The sequence below is a fragment of the Neodiprion lecontei genome, chromosome 1, assembly GCF_021901455.1.
Source record: "Neodiprion lecontei isolate iyNeoLeco1 chromosome 1, iyNeoLeco1.1, whole genome shotgun sequence".
Lineage (NCBI taxonomy): Eukaryota > Metazoa > Arthropoda > Insecta > Hymenoptera > Diprionidae > Neodiprion > Neodiprion lecontei.
In genome coordinates, this window is record NC_060260.1 from 37,430,039 (window position 1) to 37,448,649 (window position 18,611).

The 18,611-nt window shown below is 36.7% G+C and overlaps 2 protein-coding genes across 11 annotated transcripts in view; both read right to left on the minus strand.

The window, feature by feature from the left end:
- The window catches only part of LOC107225817 (probable beta-hexosaminidase fdl), a 71,991-nt gene extending 69,625 nt beyond the window's left edge, over positions 1–2,366 (minus strand). Inside the window, exons 1-2 of one of the 3 annotated variants that reach the window (XM_046742092.1) lie at positions 1,713–2,366; positions 911–912 (exon numbers count right to left, since the gene is read on the minus strand). The gene's annotated coding sequence lies outside the window, so the exon portion shown is untranslated. The remainder of the gene's footprint in view (positions 1–910; positions 913–1,712) is intronic. The other 2 variants (XM_046742082.1, XM_046742097.1) reach the window with 2 other exon arrangements.
- A 4,287-nt stretch (positions 2,367–6,653) lies between these two features.
- On the minus strand, positions 6,654–18,562 carry LOC107219236 (clumping factor B). 8 transcript variants are annotated; one of them, XM_046746397.1, is made up of 12 exons: positions 15,950–16,296; positions 15,787–15,821; positions 12,943–12,982; positions 12,616–12,781; positions 11,573–11,727; positions 11,317–11,409; positions 10,758–10,901; positions 10,070–10,252; positions 9,312–9,527; positions 8,988–9,177; positions 8,620–8,739; positions 6,654–8,290 (listed from the first exon to the last, which is right to left on the minus strand). In XM_046746397.1, the coding sequence occupies exons 3-12, from the start codon at positions 12,973–12,975 to the stop codon at positions 8,172–8,174; spliced, it is 1,419 nt and encodes a 472-aa protein (XP_046602353.1). In that variant the 5' UTR covers positions 12,976–12,982; positions 15,787–15,821; positions 15,950–16,296; the 3' UTR covers positions 6,654–8,171. The 8 variants fall into 8 exon arrangements, with proteins under 8 accessions (XP_046602353.1, XP_046602352.1, XP_046602351.1 ...); XM_046746396.1 differs by having other exon boundaries at positions 8,620–8,742; positions 15,950–16,295; XM_046746395.1 differs by lacking the exon at positions 6,654–8,290 and adding an exon at positions 8,311–8,549 and having other exon boundaries at positions 15,950–16,299.
- Positions 18,563–18,611: the final 49 nt, after the last annotated feature.

Below are 18,611 nucleotides of genomic sequence, written 5' to 3' on the forward strand. Positions count from 1 at the left end.
AGAGGAAGAGAGAAAAATCTCGAACATTCGATCTGTGTGTACGTTATACTTTCAATTCTTTCACTCCCTGATTATTATTTTTCTCTGATTCACTGTATAAAATACCTTCCTCTTTCATATTCCAAATTATATTATACGTGTAGTAATTTATCAAAGAGTTGATTTTATCAAGGACGCGTAAGTGAGTTCGGGAGCTAATTCAAGTACATTTTACGGAACTGCTCCTGAGCGAGAGGAGATGAAAAGATGACGAAGAAAGGATTTCAAACAAAATATACTTATTTGTGGTTATTCGTTTTGTGAAGAGAGTAAAAATCACAGAATTGGCGTTGCGATACTACAGCAGCTGATATGGATAATGAGATAATTAATAACGGCGTGTCTGTGACAGACTTCATCGTTACAGGAATCAGGAAGCTGAAGTTAGTAACGTTAATATATCGATGCGTTGAAACAAAAATTACTATTTTGCACCTATAGAATACCTGAAGAAGTTGGATTTACGAAATCTGAGTTTGCTGATGCTTTATTAACGGTTTGCTAAACTGCAGATAATCCTAAAGTTGCAAAGTAACGATTTTTTCCAACAATGCATCAGTACATTAACGTTGCAAACTTCAGCCTGATCAGGAATCAAGAATTTCTTTTAACGTCTGATCACGAATCTAGTCGTTAAACGCCTAGCGTCGTGTGTTCAAATATACCCAAAATCTCAAACTTTCTAATCTCATTTTGCGTTTCCAAGTTTCTGGTATAATATATAGGTACAAAATTGAACCTCAAATATGTTTGGTACTACTAAACCGCAAACCTGGTTTCTAGGAACATGAATATCAGATGACTTCGCGGATATTCTCAGTTAAAACCAGTTACCAGTTTCGTCCGAATCATTCCGAGAATATTCGCCCACATCTAATTTATTACCTTATTATACATACGATATGTTACCGATGCACAAACGAGTTTTAAGTTTAAAAACATCGAGCTTGAATCGTTCCAAAGCGAAATAGTCGCAGTCGGATGAATCGGTAAGGATAACAAATGAGCTACGACTTCGTACTTAATTTGAATCGGCAAATCCGCCCCGAAGTGAGAAACAAAACAAAATAAAATGAGGATCAGAGAAAAAAAAAAAAGAAAAAAGATGAAAATCGACAACGGTCTGCGAGAGATTTATAAATCAGTATTAGCAACCACGCATCACTCATCCACCTGACCTAAAATGAAGCGAAATGTCCGTTTTATACCGTCAGCTGTCGGCCGACGGTGGCCGTTTCTTCTCTATTGATTGGTAGCTATTGAAGCAGCAGCAGCACCATCACCCCGTACACGCGCCGAGTGCTTAGAGGTTAGGTTTGGTTAGGTTGGGTTAGGTGAGGTGAGGTTGAGTAACGCCGAGCTGCGAGTAGCCAAGTAAGAAGTACGTACGAAATGAATACCGCCTCGGTCATTAGCGGGGTCGCAACCTCACTAACGCCGATGGCAGGTGATGTAAAAAAAAAAAAAAAACACAAGGTTTCCAGGGCAACGAACAGCCGAGAATCACGGGAGATTCGAAACACGGCGAAAGCGTCGGTCTGCCGAATGGAGATAAGGAAACCGAAAAAAACAAAAAAAAAAAGACGTACGGATAGCGCGTGAGTAAACAAAGTAAATCAAGGTACGTACGTACGCATGTATGTACGTATGTATGTATGCAACTGTGTACTCACCCTAACCCTGAAGTTGCGAAGAGGGAAAGCGAAGCCTCGTAGTCGCAGCGAGAGAAACGAATGTGAAACGCAGCGTGAGATGGAGGCTCCTATTTTAGCCTACAACCAAGGCCGATTCCCCCTGAGATGTTATAATCCACCGTCGACGAACGTATCGACGAACAGCACAACCGAAGAAACGACCGACCGCTTTTCTTATCAATGCAATAGTGTAATAGCATTTACTAAAACAACAACAGTGCGTACGGTCACTGTACGATTACCACGCGTGCGTAGGCGGCGACACACGCGATTCAATCAAATTTAGTTTGCAGGTACAAAGCGAACGGATAGACTCGGAACACTCGGAGCAGTCTCCGCGAGAGCGACGAAGGGTTTTAATAATCTAATCCGCCGGTGTTTACACGCCCTGATCGAACTCGGACAAACGAGGTTGCTGTCTCTCCTCAGGATCTCGGTGAGAGAAATCGAACGTAACGGTAATAAGCGCAACGCTCGGCAGCTCGGGACAAGAACTTTTCACCAAAGAAGAGGGGCGCACGTAACAATCTCCTCGATTCAAACTCCCCGACTGATTTGATTCTTCGTTTGACAGCGCGGCCTCATCCCGAGCGACGCTGCCTCGCGTTCTTCGCGCTATCTGTCGGCCAAATTTACAACCATCTTTGTGTCGCTCTCACGCATCAATCTTCACGCCAGCAACAGCGATGCCGTTGATGTGTCCGAGGGCTAGCGAATATTGACGACACCTGTGTCAACAGCTGTGTGTCGACTCGACGAAATATCGAGAAATCGAGACGAACTGTATCGCATCAAGTTTCGCTCCTCGATGTTTTATCAACTTCTCCACAATCTCCTCTCAACTTCGCTCAACTCACTCTCTATCGGATCTTCGAATTACGCCACCGCGCGGAGATCGATTTAAAGATTCGCGTTATATTATAAATTAATATGTTGCTCGACTCGATAAATTAAATATAGTATAACTGTATTTACACTGAAGGAGATACTTATATGATATATTCTATTGAACCTATTCGAAAACTGTATATCGTTGTTGGAAATTCGAAAATAAATTCACATCCACGTGTTGTAATAGATAATTAACATTATATGCGAAATTGTATGTGTTGAGTACACTTTGTAAAATCATTTCGTACTATGCCACGGAATGTACTATGTACGTATATCTTTAACATGTATTAGATAACGGAAAGCCCGGTTGCGTAATTTGATACATTGATTGGGGCATCGGCATACATTGTTGTACAGGCAGTTTTTCATTCGAGAAATTGAATCAACGGTCGAAGATCAACGTGCCCACAGTTGATTTCAAAACTTGATGATAATATAACGGTTCGTTTTTTTTTCTCAGTTTCAACGATTATCTCAACGGCAATTACACGTTCTGCGGTATGCCGTCGACACTCGCAGCTAACGTGACGCAACTCGGTGTAATTTCAAAGTATTTTCCAAGATTGTGTAGGAAGAAAAACTTAGTACATCAGTAATTGCAATTTTCGAAGCCGCCATTTTGTTTTTCTAACCGCCGGTGAGGATCGGCGGGGGGGGGGGGGGGGGGGGGGGGGGGTGACAGTCTGAATCCAGAAGTTTTATCAGATTTTGCAGTAGCTTTGGCCGCTATCTTGAATTTATGGTTTAGGTCGTAAAATATAAATCATAGACAAAAAAAATTCTTACTAGCAAAGTTGTAGAGAATGAATTTTGCTAAAAGTTAAACTGTGATTACATTTCAAGTAAAAACTTGAAAATGAACGAGTTGTTGGACAAAAACAAAATCCCCCGTAAATTTAGGATGCCTGCCGAAGTTATTGTAAAATCTGATCGAAATTTTGAATTGAGACTGCCAATGCCCTCCCTCAACGATTAGAAAAAGAAAATAGTGGAATCGAAACATTGCTATTACAGGTGTTCTTTTTAGTTGTACATTGCGGCAGTTGGAATTATAAAATTGAAATTTGCATTCACTTCGGTCATTCTTCAGCTGTTACGGGCTTGGAATATTCGTAAGATTCTTGCATTTATCGTAAGTTGGCAATTTGAAAATATATCCAGATTTTGGCCTTGTAGAAATAGATTTTCACAAAAAAAAAGCCACAAATGCTGACCGAAATTGATATAAATATACAATAAGTAAGAAAGTCAGACACGTTTTACCTTGTATAAATGTTCAACATGTAGGTCAATGAGAACTGCAGGTATTTTTTGCCCATGTAAAGTGCAAGTCAAACTTTTAAAGCTATTCAGAGTATGCAGCTACTGCCAAAACTCCATTGGGACAGAAAATGGCTACGCAATTTTAGGGTGTCTTAAATGTATGTAATGACATTACATTAACTCGAAAAATAACATACATATTAGCAATACGCAACTGAATCTGAAATTAAAAAATATATACATGTATATACAACATATACCTATATTATATAATTAACATGTAATATGAACTTGAAAATTTTACAGATGAACAACTTTTACAATATCAAGTAGTTACAAGATTCTTCAACATGTTGACTTTCCGTTTCATTCCCCAGATGCTAATCGTGTGCAAATAAAAAAAGATCGTCGCGGTTTTCAACGTTTAAAAAGTGCCTACCGTCACGAGCATTGAAGCATAAAACGGAACCAATTCGGTGCATCGCATTCGTTGTTTTCAATTGGCGACGTTGACTCGTTTTTTCTCATTTTTTGTATGCATGGAATATGTGCTCAGTTGTAATAACCGGAGTGGCACAAAATACATCCGAAGAATTCTCCATATTTCCACTCATTTTTCATCCCAAATACCCGATACAATTATGCCTTATGATAATTAAAATTCTAGAAAGGTTTAATAGCCTGTAATTGGGTAATCGAAACGATAAAATTGCATGTTGACTTTCTTTTTAGACTGTTAAGAGTCTAATAATAAAGTATCCGACGACTAACTATTATACTTTCGCATAGCATCATGTCAGTGATAACGATTAGCACTTTTTAGCATCGCCCGTAGATTTCCAAAACAAAATGTAAACGTATTACAATTTTGCACATTCTCTGAATGTAAAAACAGTGTAGAGCAATATTATTCCAATGTACTAGAATAAGTATGAAGGAATGACCGTATAATAGACGGTCCAATTACGGACTGGCAGTTATTTTTCTTCCATGTACCGAGGCAAACAATTATTACAGTGACACTGAACTTCTTAATTGAGGGACCAAGGCGTGTAGGCAGTCAATTATATTAACTATATACCTACTCATATTCTACCGAGCTCTTCGGCTGAGCGACACAATGCGAGTAAGAAATACGAATAAATTTACTACTCTTTACAGTTGAAAATACATACAATATCATTGAATACCACATAATGAAACTGATTTTATTTTACTCCTACGGATTATTTTATGAATCAAACAATTGTTGCACGGAACTTGTACTTGCAAAAAAAAAAAAAATTAATAAATAACGAAGGAATGAAATTGTTATGTAATTTTTATACCCATTGTTTCTCATAAAAAGAGACCCACAATCTTGTCTTCTAATTGTAAATGTTTTTCTTTATGTGACCTTACTGTATTGATTTTTATTCATTTTCTGTCGATAGAAGGAATTCATTTTGCGACTCCTTGTTGCACAGCTATGATTCTCATGATTGTATTGCGGGTCTCGTAATTCGGGAGTTTTGTCTGCCAGTCTCAAGCGCTGCAGGTTACATATATTCAGGCATAAAAAATTTTAAATCATCCAATCGGTAAACAATAATACATATCGTATGATCATAAACGATGTTATGATTTTAAGATCGATGAACTTGCACTTTGGATTGGAAAATCTGTGTAAAGTGATTGAATGTTCTGGTGAAAACTTATAGATTTTGTAAAAATTACACAGCAGCGTTTAAATAGATAGATAGATAGAAAGAATACAAATTTTTAGCCATTTTTCAACGAGGTTTTCTGGTAAAAATCTCAATATTCTTCATCAACAATTTTCCTTCATTATTCGTCAACGTTCTCGGAGTTGTTCCGGATTTTCCTACGTTTCTTCGTCAAGACTCTGAAATCTCTTTGTGAAAATTTATTGATTTTGAAATGAATTTAACAAATTCAATTTAATCAAGGAAATTTCAATAGATTCGGTCATACATCGCGTCAACCAACAGATACAACTAGTGAGTAACACTGTGATTAATTCATGTTTTCGAATTCACAAAAATGGGCAAATCGCACGTGTCCAGGGTTCGCACGGTATGGGAAACCGAAATCCCCGGACTTTTCCAGGTATTTTATCCTGAAAAAAGGATTTTTCCATTAACCTTTCAAGAAATATACCGCTGATTAAAGACAATACTTTTTTTTACACGTTAATACTAATACCTTCAATATTATCTATTAACTATCTTACTATATAACTATCAGTTTACAAACAACAGCCTGGAATTTTCCGCAAGAAAAAAACGAAAGAAGGTTTGGTATTAAGTATATACGTAATTAAATATACGTAAAAAGTATGAAGCGATGCAACGAAACAAAATTTTGAGTGCAATTTTTTTTCCTCAAGATCGATTGTACTTTGTACAAAAACTAGTGTATTTCTTCGACAGACTCAAAATTCCAGTCTTATTATATCAATTCCCTGACTTTTCCCTGCTGCAAAAAATTCCCTGAGTTTTTCCGATTTTCCCTGCGCGTACGAACCCTGAGTCGTAGAAATTCAGAAACTTACAGAAGTTTGCAGAAAAGTTTGAGGAGTTATTTATTCATTTATCTTTTCTACTAACTTAATTGTAGACATGTAATTTAGATTTATTTTTCACGTAAACAATATATATTAAAGTTATAGACATAAACCACCATTATTATTATTATTAGCGTTATTAGATTCATATATTCACGACGTACATGTGCTGCGCAATTAATAAATATTACTCAGTATAAAATATTTGTCCGTATATATTTTTTGTAAGTTCGAATTAGACATTTAGCTTAAGTCGCCGATACACATTAGTATTGCCAAAAGTGCCGAAAATAATGGTTATAGTATATTATAATGCAAATTGTTTACTCGCTTTGAAAATATTTCTGCACCTACGGCTTAACTTCCCATATGGGAACAGTTAAAAAAAAAACTTTTTGGTAGATCAATTTCCGGATAGACTGCCACATATAGTATATAAAAATATCCCAGTGTGGAATTGAAATGAAGGCACTTAGTGGAAAAAAAACCGAACGAAACGAAGGAAAAAAATAAAATAGGTAAACGAATGAATGACTGTTAATTCGGTGGATTGGTCACGAACCTTTGAGATGAATTCAAAGGTGAAGACACGCACTTTGATAACTATTATCAAGATGAAAAAATGAATAAGGAAATATTGAATTAAATATATTTACATCGGTCAAGTCAAATATTTACTGGAATTTTGCCTTGAAATATCAATCGTTATTATCCAGTCATTGGTAATCACTCATTTTACAGATTTATTTTTTTGACTTTTGCTCTCCCTTTTTTGCACTCATTTTCGACCAGCGACAAAATTACCAAACAGACTGATGTGAAATAAGCATTAAAAAATTATTTCATCGTATTGGAATTGGGGTCACAATAATCTATCCTCTTTGGTGATAAGTATATTCGATATTCCGAAAATTCTTTTCCTCTCACTTTTGTGATATTAACCTAGTGAACAATGAAAGTCAATCAGACTCAAGGATCAATGAAGCTCGAACTCATCCCGTGTATACGGGATAACCAATTTTTACGCGAAAATGGTTTTGAAATTCAACGGGCATGGTTGAATGCAACGTCAGCTCTCTCAAAACGAATTTCTCATAAGCTCTGAAAGAACAAATGTTTCTTGTTTTTTTGCATACGAGATTGCAAAAAAATCACATCACTTTCATACCAGTGTTGAATTACTGGACGTGAAAAAATAATTGAAAAGTCAGGTCACACATCGGTGTCGACTTCGCGCAAAAATTAACAATAATAATATAACATGTAACAATAAAAAGATAGAATAAGATAAAGATGTAAGATAACCATGATCATGCACTGCTTCAGACCATTCTCTTAAAATTACCACGATACAAATTCAATTGTTAAATTAAGAGTAAACCATTTCTTCTCGCGATTCAATTGCGCCCTTGCAATTTTTATGACACGTTACATAAGTCTAGGTGTGGTAAGGTACGATTTTGCGGTAAACATGTATCACTAAACAACGTGGATCGTGAGTAGCAATATTATCTGTTTTTTCTCTTCAGCAATTCTTTTCTTTCTTTTTCTTTTTGTGCTTTCTTTCATATATAATTATTTTTTGTTTTAAAAATTTTTTTTGATTTATTATTTGATCGAAATACCCATTGACGGTTTAAGAAAGAATTATGCAATGCCCAACGGCGTACTTCCGTTAGTATAGTCCATACGTTGAATATGTTCTTCGTTTCAGCTCATTTTTTCTTGCGGTGTGACAAGCTGGCATGCTTTCCCTTGTGGTGAGATTTACCAGTGGCATTACTTCGTTTCTGGTGCTTGGTACCGTTCGTGGCAGTCCCCTCTGGAGAATTTCCTGATGTCAAGAAATCTTTTTTAATCGCCAATTCTATACACTTTTTTTTCCTCAATTGATTCAAGGACAGTAAATAACAGTCGAGCAATATCTGCATTATTGTTGCTTTATTCGACTCGAAAAATTCAATGGCCAATAAAACGAAAGGCGAATGACATTTTCGTGAAAAATGAGTGGCACAAGAAAATTGAGAGTATGAGAAAAAAACAGGCTAAGATCAAGTTTCCGTGCGAGAAGAGAGAGCTATCCAACTGCCAGTCTACTGAAATAAAACACAGTACAGGGTATAACTGGTAGTATAAATTGGATTGAAATCGTTTCAAACGTACCTGAAATTGTCGATGATTCACTAACGTTCGAATCTCCGTTATCAAAGTGCGTTTCTATGTCGGTTTTGCTCTGATCTGACACGTCATTGAACTGCTCGCTTATATCACTTTGCTGCTTTGCTGCTGGATTGGGACAAAAAATTGAAAATTTTTTATTTTGTAACATAATGAACACGTGATGATGAAGACGTACTAAAACAGCTTTCAATTTTTCATTGCTTTAGAATCCATTCTATTCTAAGACACGAAGCTAATAGAATAGCTGCTAATAAATTCTATTTACAAAGTCTACGTTCTTCCCATTGTGTGTTCGAAAAATCATTTTTTCTTGATCAAAAACCAGCAATAGGAGGAAAAACGAGACTTACAATCATTCGATTCAGGGGATGTGTAATCTCCAATAGAATCACTTTGCGAGTTGATCGGAGAATAAAAATTTCCCGAAACTATTCCGTCTTGCCCAGGTGTAACGGGTATATGTGAATCACGCGGCTGGTTATCATTTTCAGTTTTTGCTGCTGCTTCTAACGTGACCAGGGATTTTTCTTCGGTCATTTTCTGCACATAGGGCACAAAAAAATTATTTTTTTCTTTTAAAATTTCTCAAATTTAACTGATTAATCAATGAAAAATAAGAAACAGAGAAATGTATGTAATATTAGATCACAAATATACAACTTGAAAACTCTTACGTTTACAGAAACCAACATTTCGTTTGTGCCTATTTCATCATCTACTGTTGTTTCTGGTTCCGGTTCCAATTCTTCAGTGATTACATCTTTGATGACTATTCCGGGGCTCAAATGGGAGGCAAGGCGAAGATCGTTGATTTCTGACTCACTTAGATAATCACCATCGTCTTCCTCGGAACTGGAGCTCTCAGAAGTTGCCAATTCTTCTTTAGTAGGCTGAAAAAAAAAAACAAAGTTAAAATCACGACTTTATGAAGCTGAAGACAAAAAACAATTCAGATACCAAGAGAGAAAAATACAGTGCATCACAACTGGAAACTAATACTGGTAATTTTATAGTTTAAAATTATAATAACTCGTAATAATATTTATAAATATTCGAGTAGCGTATGACAGAAAAAATGTGAAAAAGTTAAAGGCTATCAGTCAGCTAACTTCAGGTCAAGTCTCAAGGACCATTCATGAGTGATATGGAACAATATTTCATGATTTAGTGTGAGGATTTTCTTTACATGTAATATTAGTACTTTAAATGTGTAAGGCAGACATGAGCCAAAGTCTAGATATAACGTATGATTTGTAACGCTGGTCGATAATGAATTAACAATAACACATGTATAATAGGGGAAAAAACAGTAAGGTGACGTTATCATTGTTATTTCAAATAAACAGCGGCAACAATTTTTTTTTGTTCTGAAAACTTGCGCACAGAGGTAAGAATGAAAATCGACAGGTTTATAAAAATACTGAAAACTTACATCAAAGTCCTCATCATCGGCCTCACTGTCTTCGGCCGCTAATCTGGCAAGCTGCGCTTGCGTTGATTCTTCTTCGGAATCTTCAGAACTATCGTTGGGTTCGGTAACCTGTGAATATTTCCGCTTCGATTCAACGTGAGAGTTGGCAGATTCGGTCATTGACTGTTCCTCCGGTGTTGGGGTCTGCAAAGAGAGACTAGAAATTGATTTCATCAGCAACAATAGATCTTGGACAGCAAGAGAATAATGTATCGCTTGTCTTGAAGCCCAGATTATGTTAATGCATTGCAAAACATCTTTTGCTTTGCCAAATAGGTAATTTAAAAATTCTTAAAGTATTCCACTTTGCTTCCAAAAATGCTTATTGAAATGACGCCTCATCACTTGTCGGATAAGAAACGTGATTTATACATTCAAAGGACATATCGTATTGTTTAACGGACAATATATGTGCTTACTACTACAAATGACAGACAATTAGCTCTACTAACCAAAACTGATGAGTTATCAAGTGGAAATTTCGATATGCCGCAATAATATAAGAATTACCATTTGAAAAATTATATAGTAACATCTCATAAGGTTCCTCGAATAAAAAATAAACATTTTTCTATTGGCCACTAGTTTCTACAGTGCAAGTCTTATTTTATTGAAGTAAGTTCTATCAGGTTTCACCGCCTGTACTCACTGCATCTGGCTCACTGGATTGGACATAAACTTTAGTCGGCGGAGGCGAAGGAGTTCTTCGGGAAGCTTCCAAGCAGGACAAAGCCGAAAGAGTGGAGAGCATCGAACTAACGAGGCTCCTTTTAGCTTCGTTCAATTCCTCCTCCTATAGATTTCGCATTACCATCACAATTACACAATTTATTTGGAGCATTCTGTGGCGCAGACAGAACTCAAGGAATGCAAGACAAAAGGCTCTCTTGTAGAAGAATTTTAAAGTAAAAACAAATCGTTGATCGGGTATTGTTTGGATTAGCGATTGAGAATTTGCAATTTTCTTCTGATTTTGTACAAATTGAATGAAATACAAATTTTAGGTTCTATCTTAAAGAAAATCTCACAAATAAAACAACTTTTTACAGACTCTGCATACCTGTATAGACATGCATACATACATATATCCCGCCAATAACGCGCAAGACAAAGTTATGCTAACAACAGCAGATTCATGATCCACACAAACAGGAAGATGATGGCGACTAGGTTTACATACAAATGGAAGTGGAAATCCGTATTCTTACCTTCTTCGCTGAAACCCTCCGAGATCTCATATTCCTCATGCCGCTTAATTTTATCGCGCGAAGACGTCGGCGTCCCTTCTGAATTATCTTCACCTGTAACAACCAGAAATCAGCTTTAAAAAAATGAATACATGGTATGGTTTGTTGGTGTATTGCAGGATTTCTAGTTTTGTTTCAATCATGCATTTCAAAAATTCCCGACGCATATTGTACATAAGTTATAAATAATTATCATATATTATAAAGCGAAACTGACCATCCCAGTTGCCTGTAGCTTAGGATAGCCAAGAACGACGGCACCAACGTTTACGCTGAGTCTAACAACTCGCAGCATTATCAAACTTGGCAGGAAAAATATCCAGGGCAACGGACGCACAAGTTCTATAGTTCCAAAGGTTTTGCCATTCTCTTCTGAAAATGTTTATACGTTATTATAGACATCCCAAAATGAGGAACGAGATATGCCGGTTGATATGCATGACAAGTATGGTGTATTAAAATTTGACTTTGCGTAAAAAAAAAAAAAAAAACTATGCATCACTGAAATATGAATTAGTAAAAACAGTAATACTCTTGGCCAGATCAACAGTAGATCTGAGGGCTCAAGTTTTCCCTTATTTCGTTGATGCACGGGGGTTGGTTCGCACAAACATCGGTACCATTTATTAATTAGAAGACGAGACAGTCGTACATTGAGTATTTATCAAGTCGTTATATTCACAAGCTAAAAAGATTCCTTTGGAATTACAAAAACAGAAAACACTGAAATTATAAACAAAAGCATATATATCGATGTTTTCTTTCAAATCGCTTCAAAATAGTTAAAAACGTAGTAGATTCATTCGACTTCACTCTAAAACGGCTAATTTTAATCAAAGTACTAATTTCTACAAAATCGCCAAAACAGATTTCTATTTTCCATCATCTCGGTATTGTTGAATATTGAATTTTACAACATTGCACCGATATTGAATACGGTGAACAAATGGCAATGTTGAATTGCCAAGTGAAAAATAAAGAAAATTTATTCTGGTGAATTTGCAGAGAATAGTCTTCCGAATGGAATAAGCCATTGTAAAGTGAAATTGAATAAATTTATTAGATTTTCAATAATTTTCAAACTATAGTTAGCAATCTCACAATTTCCTATTCTTCTACTTTTAACGAGATCTTCGTATCTTACGAATATAACAATTAAATAAACACCCGATGTGCGACTACGTCGTAATCAAGTTAATAAAACACATCGATTTTCGGCCAACCAGCCGCCTTAAATCGATGCAGACAATAATTACGTACCGGAATTGATTTCCTGGACCGGTAGACTCCATTGTGCCGATTTTTCAACGATCCACAGCAAGCGATCGGTAACTCTGAGGATTCCTTGGCCAACAGAAATTTGAGCCGCAGCTTCGGCACCAGCAACCACAATATCGCCGAGCTTTTCCCCAATTTTTCCGGTCATCTAGAATCAAGTTTCAATAGAAATTACTCTGGTGTGTGGAAAATTTTAATTATATTCATGCTTTATCATCGAGTCGACGAGAAAACTGACTTGTAAAATTCAAGTGTCTGTAATTATGTTAATTACACTAAATGACCTGTCGTTAATTATGAAAAACTCACCGTTTTTGAAGTTTTTGTATTTTCCACGCTCATTATCAGTCTGAAAACACGTGAAAGAGAAATAGAGCAACGATCGGTAATTTACAGATTATACGTAAATAATTATTTTCGTAATAATTAGAATTTGAATTTCTGGATCTTCCGACGCTTTCTCGTTTATTTTATCGCACCCAATTAGTAACAATCTTGTCAGCAAGTCTAATGCTAGTATAAATAAACCGTATAAAAAAAAAGAATTGATGACCAGATTAAAGCATTTCATTTCTTGTTTTTTCGTACATTTCGATAATGAGTACATATATGTATAAAACTTTCGTTGTGAATCGACAGAATATGCATGGAATAACAAAGTCAAGAAATACCGATACACCCCGATAAATAAGAATATTGCACGAACGGATACATACATCTAAGATCGTTAAAAAAAAAAAAAAAAGGATTGAAAAATAAAACAAGAAAAAACCATCAAACAGTTTGATCAAAATCTCCCTCTCAAATCTTTACCCGCTTTCAACCCCAACGATGAGATATCGAGGGCGTATTTCACCTTGAAAAATGATTGATTAATAAACGAACGACCTGCACGATAACGGAGTGCGTGAATAAGAGAAAAAAAAAAAAAGGATCAACGCTGAAAATGGACCAATTTCTACGCGACGAGGGAGAAGAGGAAATTAAAAAAATTGATGCGGCCAACCATCTTGCGGTCTGCGAGACCTGGTGTTTCGCAACACGAGACCCGAAGAGACCTGTTTGTGATTTTTATCGTAAATCACACCGTCGCAAACTCGGTAGCATGCAGCAGCAGCATTAAGTATCCCTGAATCGTGTGTGGCTAGATTTGCGGCTAGCTCGCCAAGTTATAAACGTAGTGCATGGATGATACATGTATGTTCGTCAACGGTACATAAATATAAACACACGTAAGCGACATACGAGGGAATCTTCTTACAGAGCAGCGATACCCCGAGGTCACGACTTTCCGATACCAATTATCGGAGTACAACTTTCTTCATTGTATATTTATAACTTACGTTCAGTGCGCGGTGGACAATAAAAGTTTCTCGAAAATTTTCGCAGGCATTGATACGAACGTTCATACAAATCCTCGAAAATTATTCAAACCGAAAAGGAATTCGAAAACTCTATTTTAAACCTTGTTTCTTCTCTACGCCAAGTTTCGTATCCGTTCCAAATATTGCCTTTTATTTATCCAATTTTTGTTATTATTTTTCATTTTCGATTACGGATTGGTCACGAATTGTTGAGCACGATTTATGTGAGCTTGTAAATTATCTCTCCGATGCTTAACACTCACACTTTCTCGATTTTTATTCTTCATTTGATTTTACGGTTTCATACTAATCTTAAATACGACACTATATATACTCTTTCTCGACTACGTATCATTGCGCAATTATCAATTAAAGGTTTACTCAATTTACGATAATTTTTTATGGTCAAAAATGTTTTACGGTCATGATACAACGATTCACTTTGTATTTCACATACAATCAACATATTTTTACTACGGCGAAAATTATCTGTTTCGTGATAGATCACCATCGACTCGTTGACCACGTGCGTGTCATACGTTTTTCGTAATTAGCACGCGATTAGCACGACTTAAGGGGATCCTACAGTTCCTCCTTACCGACCGCGTCAAACGTCTTATGTTTTGGCTATTATCGGACGGTATGCATCGCAATGCAAAAAAGGACATAACGGCCGAAATACCGAACAAAAACACAGCAATATATATCGGTTTTGTGCTACACAAAAATTTATTATTGGCTTTTGATTCATAATTGCATGTAGAATTTGAATTTTCTAACATTTAAAGCAGTCGGTAAGAACGAACTACAGTATCCCCTTAGGATTTCAAGTTCAATTAATCATAACGTATGTGTAATCGACAGATCTGAACCGTTCGTCAGAGAATTGAAATAAGTTTCTACCATCTCGGCGGTCTTAATTTTTTTAAATTTATTATCATAATTATTACTATTATTATTATTATTTTTACTCCGATGCGAATTATTACGATGCACGGTGTGATAGGCGCAAACGATCTTTGAGCCGGCATGAAATTGCAAGCGTATTATCAATCAACGGCGGTCACGTTGATTTTATACACAGCCAGCATTTAATTTCGATCGTATAAATAAGTAGAACCGACAAGCACTAACGGAGTCCATTATTTTTCTAAACTTTGAAGAGCTGACCTAGGCTAATTGATGAAGTATAATTCTCACATCCATATCTCAACATTTTACCTGTCACAAGCTCTGAAAATAACTTCCCATTAACGATAATTTCGTACCTCGAATTGTCGAGACGCGATAGCTATTGGGGTATAGAAACGAAACGGATACATTTATTATTCACTGTTAATAATCGTACCTCGTATGTGTTTACAATCGAAGGTGGTGGACGACGTTCGCGGCCCGGAAGTTGTCTCAAAGTTGGTTCGAAGAAACGAGCGCGCGAAGAGGTGAGCGACAGGTGAATCGTTCCATGTACAATACGAGGAACATGCGAACTCTAAGGATTAGCGCAAACGTAAACAGAAAACGTTTCTCACACATCGAGACAAAATTCGTATACTCAAGGTTTTTTTTTCACCGGCCGTTCTCTACTCGCTCGAATTTCAAAACTTAATTAAGAAACGCCCGACCGACGATGCCGCGTTGAATATTTTCGTTTTATAAAGCTACGGTATTTTCTCTACATTCCAGACTTATTTCAAAAATATATTTTTCGAATTTCTCATTCGACTAACGAAAAGGGAATTACAAATATCGAGGTCAGATATACGAGATATTAGAAAACTTTGTTACATACCTTAAATCGTTCGAAGTGATCGAATTGTTTTGCTCCTGAATCGATGTGTAAAAAAAAAAAAAAAAAAAATAAATAAAAGAAAATGAAAAAAACAAACTGCAGAGCTTTCGCGCCTCGATTTTTAGCCGGCTGCAGATTGTATCATTAAACAACGAATCTGTACCAATAAACGATCAATATTAACGCGTCCAGGTGTTGAACATCGAAGAGTATTGCAGATTCGGGCAACAATTATTCTACATTATACTTATGTAAGTTATTCGTCCCATTTGAAACGGAGAGCCGGCAGAATACACCTGTAGCTGCGTATAACGCGTATCTTTTACTTTTACCTTCTAATATACAAATTTATTGTCGCGGTTCCTTAATCAAAATAAAAAAAAAAAAAGTAACATCGGTCCTGCGTATTACGAAGATGGTTAGAAGATTTAAAACCGGCACTCTCCGTCGTTAGGAGGAAACATACGTAGAGGCGACGGTAGACAATCGCGTCGTTGAATGGGAGAGACAAAACTAGCGTCGTGTGTCGCTCTGTAACTGCTTCGAAGACCTTTGACCAATCGTATCGCAGGACCGTAACGGCGTCTCGATGTTTTTTGAAACGATATATACATATTCCCACTGTACGTATGTTTCTACATACATGCATGCGTATATATCTCTCCGCCGCTGCAGAAGAAGCAGAAGCAGCAACAGCAGCAGCAGCATCATCTCATTGTGTTTACTGTTTGCGCACCGTGTACGTACATACACGTTGTTACACATCCATACATGCAGCCAATGAATGGCATTTAATATAATTTTCACTAGCTATACCGCACATCGGCAATTACGAGAGATCAGTCCAAGAATTCCGGCGCTCTGTTTGCCCCGTCGCCGCACCGTCTAACAAGTATATGGCTTTCGGTCACTCTTCATCGACGATACCCACATGATCGTATAAGACCAGTTATCTCGAGGATGAACAATTCGCCCGCATGATTGCCTCTTCTACATCTACGTTTCGAATCGAACTTCATTTTGACAGATATTTCCCCTCCGTTTACTCGCCGATAATTAATTATCTTTCGGTTATCGGTATCACTGGTAGATTTTGTCAAATCGCGTGGACATGCGTAAACGTGATTGAATTTAGGTATTTTTTCAATCGAATTTTTGCTCCTTACTGCATACGACAATCGGGGTTATCGAAAAACAGAATAAACGAGGAAATGTCTCTACCTTGCCGCACCTACATCGTTTCTGTCTATTTCGAACTCGATAACGATCTCAGACTTGTATTATACCTAACACGCATTGCTGTTTACCGTAATGAGATAGAAACACCGAATTTCGGGTCTCTGTTTGTCATAACTATCGTGAAACGAATTTATCTATGGTTCGCTGTAATTCGTCTGTCATTTCCGTAAACACTGATGATTGTACTTCGGATTTGAACGGTCGCGATTGCCGCTGTGTAAGATGAAAGAAATTGAAGTCTTTTATACCTGTTAACTTCGCTGTCGAATAATGTATATTAATATTACGAACGTCGCATGTTTTACGTTATAGGTACAATTATAATATGCGTGCATCGCATGTAGGCGAAAGTGAAGAGGAATCTTTCTGCACGCCTTTTATCGAGAGGTCGCGCAACGGGTTATCTCAACGCATGAATTTCATGCCATTTATACAGGCATGTATATGCTGGGTCTATTTAAAGGAATAAAAATTTGCGCGAGTGCGCCACTTGCGGCATTTAGACAAATACACGGACGTGTTCTACATAGGTATACAAGCGTTTGTGATAAACACGTTATTCGAAATTAATTAAATCTCGTAACGGAATCCACCAGCTACACTTCCCCTGCTCGTATTATGTACATATGCCCGTTGATCAAGGTCCGAAGCTTCGATAATCGCTATAATTATACTCGTGAATAAGCACAAGTCTTATATTCTCCCCATGTACATATCCATTCACTGACAATGATATTCTTCAAATTTTTCTCGTCACATCTCAACAGACCAAACATTTCCATTGTACCGCTGGTATGGAAGCCGGCAATCCTATTACATATTTGCATTAATTACGTCATTTCACTCTCCCTCGTCATTTTTACTTCTACAAATTTTTATACAAAATATGACAAATATGTTTCGGTGGAATAATAATAATAATGAAAGAATGCATAATTATTTACCCTGGAAAATAGCCGCGACGATAAGTGTGATATGCTGTGCAAGCCGCAACGCACGACACCTGCACCTCAATTTTGATCCTTGGCGAAGAAATATTGATGGAAGAAAAGGCTACGAAACGGCTGTAATTTTAGGTATAATCTCATCTCGCATTTACCTCCCAGAGTCTGTACAGCAGAAGAAATTTTCGTCGTCGTTATTAGTATCGCTTCTTTTACAAATGTGTATTAATCGTATATTATTTGAGAAAGGTTCATTATCTCCACATTATTAAATATGCATTCTCTTGTTGTAAAGCAAAAAAATTCAAAAACTCACCAAATTAGGGATTAATCCACATTCTTGACGGTCACTGTACACCGAGAATCCACATTTTTGCGAAGAAAGCCAATTTATAAAACGACTATCAATGTTTTAATTGCTTTAGGTCAAACTTGGTCATTAGTTGTTCCGAAGGCAACATGTGCAAGTGATGATAGATAAGAGAGAAAGGAAAAATGAAAGTCATTGTAAATTTAGGAACGAAATATTACAAAGCTATTGTAAGTCCATTGCAGAAGAAATAGATACCAGACGTTTCCTAGATTTTATATGCATGTTAACGACAAGCAGTTACTCATTTGAAACGTGCTGAACGCGTAGCT

Bases quoted from the DNA above. Each gene is read 5' to 3' on its own strand.
- LOC107219236 (XM_015657399.2), bottom strand. From the start codon at position 12,975: ATGAGCGTGGAAAATACAAAAACTTCAAAAACG. The intron at 10,253-10,757 runs GTGAGTACAGGC...CTCTCTTTGCAG, and splicing joins AATCCAGTGAGCCAGATGCA to ACCCCAACACCGGAGGAACA. The intron at 9,528-10,069 runs GTAAGTTTTCAG...TTTTTTTTTCAG, and splicing joins CCGATGATGAGGACTTTGAT to CCTACTAAAGAAGAATTGGC.